The 6,586-nt window shown below is 39.6% G+C and overlaps 1 protein-coding gene across 1 annotated transcript; it reads right to left on the reverse strand.

The window, feature by feature from the left end:
* Positions 1–935: 935 nt before the first annotated feature.
* LOC130928037 (gastrula zinc finger protein XlCGF57.1-like) lies at positions 936–6,230 on the reverse strand. The gene is made up of 3 exons (XM_057854624.1): positions 5,981–6,230; positions 5,691–5,795; positions 936–2,669 (listed from the first exon to the last, which is right to left on the reverse strand). Exons 2-3 carry the CDS (start codon positions 5,793–5,795, stop codon positions 1,374–1,376), a joined length of 1,401 nt encoding a protein of 466 aa, XP_057710607.1. The 5' UTR covers positions 5,981–6,230; the 3' UTR covers positions 936–1,373.
* Positions 6,231–6,586: the final 356 nt, after the last annotated feature.

Consider the following 6,586-nt stretch of genomic DNA (forward strand, 5'->3'; position numbering starts at 1 on the left):
TGGCCATAGGCAATTGCTACGCCTCTAGACATAATGGAATTTGAGTCATAGCTATCAATAACTCAATTTTGAAGGGTCAGAATTCCATCCGTTAAAAGTTCGGTCTTGACTGTACTGCTTCCGCTGAACTTCTCCCGTCAAGGAACATAACAATGAACTCGTTTCATTTTTAAGCATTGAAGCTTGTCAGGCTCATTTAATTAGCTTTTTTTTTTTTCTCCGCTCGCTCACCATTCCTATAGTACGAAAGAAGAAGAGTGCAAGAAAGAACTATATCGAGGCGAAGACAGGTCGCTGTTGGCAGATGCCTAGCCCCAAAGCAGGTTATTTCAGGGTATTGACCAAATACTTATTTTCCAACATGACTTACAAATAAATTATTTAAATATCAAACAATGTGATTTTGTTTTTCCACATTCTGTCTCTCATGGTTGAGGTTTATCCATGTTGACAATTACAGGACTCTCTAATCTTTTCAAATATGTCTAGAGCTCAAACAATTACTTAAATAATTCGAGTAACTAGATTTTGAAAATTGATCGAGGAATTTTCTCCTCCTCGAGGAATTGGTTTATTTTGACAGCTCTAAGCATGACATTTTGCCCGAACTACTTTTAATGCGGCACAATGCGCTGACGTCACGTGCGGACAGGAAAATAGAGGCAGCATATACATTTGATTTCAACCGCACATGAATATAGAGGTAACGACGAAGAACCCGACGAAAGCGAAGAGAAAGGAACCAAGAAAAAGTAGAAAATGTCAAAAGTGTGGGAGCATTTCAACCTGAACACCACTGTTTCAGGTATTCACTGTAACAGTCCCGCGTGGCCCCGGCTACCGCACACCCGGCTGGACGAGAATTGTGAGACCTAATATCACGATATATCTCGAATCTATTTTTTAATAACACCCTCCAAAGCAGTATGTCAGTACTGCAATTTATTCAATACTGTATATACAGTACATATAGGACAGAAAAAGAATGGCTGAAAAATCATTTCAACAACTTTTCAAAAGAGGCTCAAGGAAAACTGAATAAGGAAATTGAAATGCTTTTCCCACTGTAAATGCGTGGCGGGAATAAGAATATTTTGTCACACGCTGCAATTCAAAGGTTTCTACTCAGTGTGGCTTCTTGCTTGCGTTACTAAATTTCCTTTCTGAGTGAACCTTTTACCACAAAGTGAGCATGCAAAACACTTTTCTCCAGTGTGTGCGCTTACGCTTTTCTAAATCAGTCTTCTGAGAAAATCTTTTATCGCAAAGTGTGCAGGCGAAATGCTTCTCTCCTGTGTATCTGCGTGTGTTTGTTTAAACCGCTCTTATCGACGAATCTTTTACCACAAAGTGTGCAGGTGAAAGGCTTCTCTTCAGTGTGTGTTCTTGTGTTTCTTTAAACAACTCTTCTCAATAAATCTTTTACCACAAAGTGTACAGGCATAAGGCTTCTCTCCAGTGTGTCTGCTTGTGTGTCTGTTTAAAATTGTCTTATCATAGAATCTTTTATCACAATATGTGCAGGAAAAAGGCTTTTCTCCAGTGTGTGTACGCTTATGCCTTTCTAAATAAGCCTTCTGAGAAAATCTTTTACCACAGTATGTGCAGGCAAAAGGCTTCTCTCCAATGTGTCTACGCCTATGTCTTTCTAAATAAGCCTTCTGAGAAAATCTTTTACCACAAAGTGAGCAGGTGAAAGGCTGCCCCCCAGTGTGTGTACGCATATGTATTTCTAAATTAGCCTTCCGAGACAATCTTTTACCACAAAGTGTGCAGGCGAAAGGCTTTTCTCCAGTGTGTGTACGCTTATGCATTTCTAAAGAAGACTTCTGAGAAAATCTTCTATCGCAAAGTGTGCAGGCAAAAGGTTTCTCTCCGGTGTGTGTGCGCATATGTCTTTCTAAATGAGTCTTTCGAGAAAATGTTTTACCACAAAGTGTGCAGACGAAATGCTTCTCTCCAGCATGGCTTCTTGTGTGAGATACAAAATCTCCCTTCTGATTGAATCTTTTACCACAAAGTGTGCAGGCAAAAGGCTTTTCTCCAGTATGTGTATGCTTATGTCTTTCTAAATTAGTCTTCAGAGAAAATCTTTTACCACAAAGTGTGCAGGCGAAAGGCTTTTCTCCAGTGTGTGTGTGCTTATGTCCTTCTAAAGTAATCTTCTGAGAAAACCTTTTATCACAAAGTGTGCAGGCGAAAGGCTTCTCCCCGGTGTGTGTACGCATGTGAGTCGTTAAATGATGTTTCAAAGAAAATGTTTTAGTACAAAGTGAACAGGGAAAAGGTTTTCTAATCGCGCAGTCCTTTGTGTCTCCTTTCAACGATGGCCTGTTTGAGGATTTCTTAGCATTTTGGTCAAAGCCAACATCCTCATCAGTGTCAGAAGAGTGTGACGTTATGTCGTCGCTGTCCGAAAGCGGAGCTAAGAGGCCGTCCGGGTTCGCTGCTCCGCTCTCTTCGCTTGTTCCTTCGTCTTCTTCACTCTTCATGGTGACAAGCATTGGAAACTTGGGGATTTCAACTTGATGTTCTTTTTCTTTAATGTCGGGGGTCTCTTGCTCTGCCTCCTTTTTGATGTACGGCATCTCGGACTCATCTTCCTGTTTAACATGGAGGGGATCATGCTTCTCAGGGTGAAGATCTTCTACAGTAACGTCCGTGGGACCCTGGGTGAAAAAAAAAAATCAAGTGATTTGGTGATGTCGGCGATATGGAGAAAAATACAGGTAGTCCCTGGAACTAACCGACGATTGTTATATCGGCTTTACAACGAAATGTTTTTTCTAGGGGTGTCGAACGATTAAAATTTTTAATCGGCTTAATTAAAGCTTTAAAATTTATTAATCGGAATTAATCGCAATTAATCGCATTTTAAACCATCTATAAAATATGCCATATTTTTCTGTAAGTTATTGTTGGAATGGAAAGATAAGACACAAGATGGATATATACATTCAGCATACGATACATAAATACTGTATTAGTTTATTATAACAATAAATCAACAAGATGGCATTACCATTATTAACATTCTGTTAAAACGATCCATGGATAGAAAGACTAGTAGTTCTTAAAAGATAAATGTTAGTACAAGTTATAGAAATTTTATATTAAAACCCCTCTTAATGTTTTCGTTTTAGTAAAATTTTCATTCAAAAAATAAACTGGTAGCCCGCCACTGTTGATGTCAATAATTACTTACACAATGCTCATGGGTGCTGAAGCCAATGGGTGCTGAAGCCTATAAAATCAGTCGCACCCAAGCGCCAGCAGAGGGCGATAAAACTCCGAAAACCACAACAAGTACACATTTCACTTTGCTGTCATTTTAATCTGTTTGAGCGGGGCATTTGTGCGTTAATTGCGTCAAATATTTTAACGTGATTAATTGAAAAAATTAATTACCGCCCGTTAACACGATAATTTTGACAGCCCTAGTTTTTTCTTATATCATTTTATAATGTTGACTTTTGTTTTTTGATGTATGTTTTTATTTTGGCATAGGAAGCGTAGGGCAGGTAGTACTTCCGCACGCTAGACTTGCGAGAGAGCGCATTTACACACGAAAAAGAACGTAGGCCTGTTGCAAAAGCAAATTTTAGTAGGCAAATTATCGTTTGCAAATGCTTTTATCCAACGAGTTTTTATGTTTAAAGTTTCACTTTTTTACCGCAATTTTGCATTGTGGAGAACACTGCCAACGTTTTACAACAGGCAGAGGTGGTTAATACATTGTCTTTTTTTCATTAGCCTCAATGTAACAACACTACCCAGGGATTCCCCAACACACAACAGATTGTGGCGCACCGCCACACCACAATAAAAGCCGCTGCGCCTAACAAATGAGATGTTTTTAAAAAAAAAAAGTTTTTTTATTTTTTAAGGCCTTTTCAAACTAGCGGCACCCGAGTGTGAAGAATTCAGCGGCAACCTATTCATTGTGTGTATTGTAATGTTCGTAACTATGCGTGGTCCCATTAGGACACGATCGGACTGGGAAAATGTGACGCAGGGGGAAGCGAGTAGGAAGAATGGGAGAATGGATGAGATAGCGAGAGATAGTGGTCGCATGTCGTGGCAGCCCGCTGTTATTTTGTTACTGTTTATCTTCATTATTGTTACCACAATAAAGTGGCTAAGCCAATACAGACTTCTCTCCTTCTTCCCCATAGCCACGGGATTACAATAGTTTAAATCGGACTTTTCGGCGAAGTGAGCGGTGGACGGCCGTCTTGGACGGAAAGCCAAGTTTGAATGAATTTGCAATAGAGCGCTGGCGCGCTAACTTCGACAACGAGGGGCAGCTGTACTTATATCTGTGCTATCAGGCTGTTTCGGTGGACAGATATACGCAATTATGGCTGACGAAACGTTGATAAATGCGCTTTTTTCCCCAAGTTTCGTGAGCTCTGGGACGCTCAAAAAATGACTCTCAAACCTCTCCTTGCTAAGTTAATGGTTCCTCGATGTGCGTTTGTGTGGAAATGTAGTTCATGAACAACGGGAAAAAAATATTCACCTTCTCACTGAATCTAGTCAAACTCTTTACGAGGCTATTAGAATTTCCTTGAAATGGGTTTTTCCATTGGCAGTGTATCAAATACTTGTTCTCCCCACTGTATATATATATATATATATTAGGGCTGTCAAACGATTAAAATTTTTAATCGAGTTAATTACAGCTTAAAAATTAATTAATCGTAATTAATCGCAATTCAAACCATCTCTAAAATATGCCATATTTTTATGTAAATTATTGTTGGAATGGAAAGATAAGACACACGACGGATCTATACATACAACATACTGTACATAAGTACTGTATTTGTTTATTGTAATAATAAATCCACAGATGGCATTAACATTCTTTCTGTTAAAGTGATCCACGGATAGAAAGACTTGTAGTTCTTAAACGATAAATGTTATAGTTACAAGTTATAGTACCCAACCCAGCCCATCCCTCCTCCCGCAGCCCAGCAAAGGAGCCATGGCCCCCGCCGGGCCACCCATGCACCCATCAACCGGCCTTCAGGGATGGCAGGAGAGGATGCTATTATTCGGTTTTCGCTTCATCGTCCCTCCCCCGCCGTTGCAATTGTGAGAGAGAACTTCCGCATCATCTGTCATATTTCTATGGGATCTAAGTCATGGCTCGTGCTTGCTTTTTGATTTAGGATACGGTTAAACATTTTCCTTCTTTTTTGGGGGGAGGGGCACGGACTTTCTCTAGCATGATTTTGATCACCAGCCAACATGACACGTCTGCTGCAGTGTAACTCAAATCAACAGAAAAAAAATAATTTCTAAATATGGAATGACCAACACATCATATTTACATATTAGTAACAGGCTTAATTCTTTTGAAGTGGGAGTGGAATGAACGACTGTTCATCCGCTAACACCCTTTTCAGGTCAAAGGGATTGGACAGCTACTAGTGATAAACTGATTTAACTTCAGAGCAGAAGGATGCATATAGCTTGTTTTCCTGTTCATTATTTGTGAATATCGTAATATGAGTTCCTGACCGATATTTGTTGTGTCGACATATCGTGAAATCGCCGTTAACGCGAGCCTCGTATCGCAAGTCAGCTATGGGATTTTTGCCTTACAGTCGCAATCACCGATAGCAGTCAGATCAAAACAAGTCTAATATTGCATAAAAAGAATCATAATGTAGTAATATTACCTTCATTTTCTTTCGTTTTTCAGTTGTTTGTCGTGGCCTGGATTTCCTCTCCTCATCATCCACGTCTCGACTCTTTGGGCTTCGGCCAGTAGTATTTTGTCGCATCTTTAAGACAATTTTTAAGTCAAAGCAATCGGAATGCGTTAGCGTGTCTTGGCTAGCGAGCTAAGGTAGACAAAACTAAGTAAAGTAAGCCTGGGAAGTTTCAGCATTAAGCCAAACGACTTCCACTAAGCTTAAAGATGGGACGTTTTAGTCCCTTAAATTCTTACTTGGGGAGGTCTACTCACCCGGTGAAAAGACTTTAAAGAAACGCGTTTAGTTAGAAGAAGGGTATGCTTCAGGAAAGAACTGCAAGTCTGGCGAGGGTAAATGGACGTTGCGTCAAGTGAACCGGAAATAGAAACGTTCAGTCCCTGAAACGTCAGAGTAATACGTTGAAGCGTTTGAAACTAAACGTCTTTAAATCACTGGATTCCAAAAATATTTAAATAATATGATAGCTGTATCGGAATTTGAGTCATAGCTAGCAATAACCCAATTTTGAAGGGTCAGAATTCCGTCCGTTAAAAGTTCGGTCTTGACGACTGGTTCCGCTGCACTTCTTCCATCAAGGAACATAACAATGAAGTCGTTCCATTTTAAAGCACTGAAGCTTCTCAGGCTAATCATTCAGTTAAGCCTTTTTTGCTAGCCATGAAACCTATTTATTCCAAAAGTCCGTAAAAAGAAAAGTGCAAGGAAGAACTACTTCGAGGCGAAGGAACGGCAAAGAGAGGTCGCTGTTGGCAAGGTGCCTCCACTCAAAGCATGTCGTTTAATTTGACTGATAAATAAAATAATATTATAGTATTATTTTATTTGATAAATATGTGTATTCATTTTAATTCTATGAA

Source organism: Corythoichthys intestinalis, chromosome 1 (assembly GCF_030265065.1).
Source record: "Corythoichthys intestinalis isolate RoL2023-P3 chromosome 1, ASM3026506v1, whole genome shotgun sequence".
Lineage (NCBI taxonomy): Eukaryota > Metazoa > Chordata > Actinopteri > Syngnathiformes > Syngnathidae > Corythoichthys > Corythoichthys intestinalis.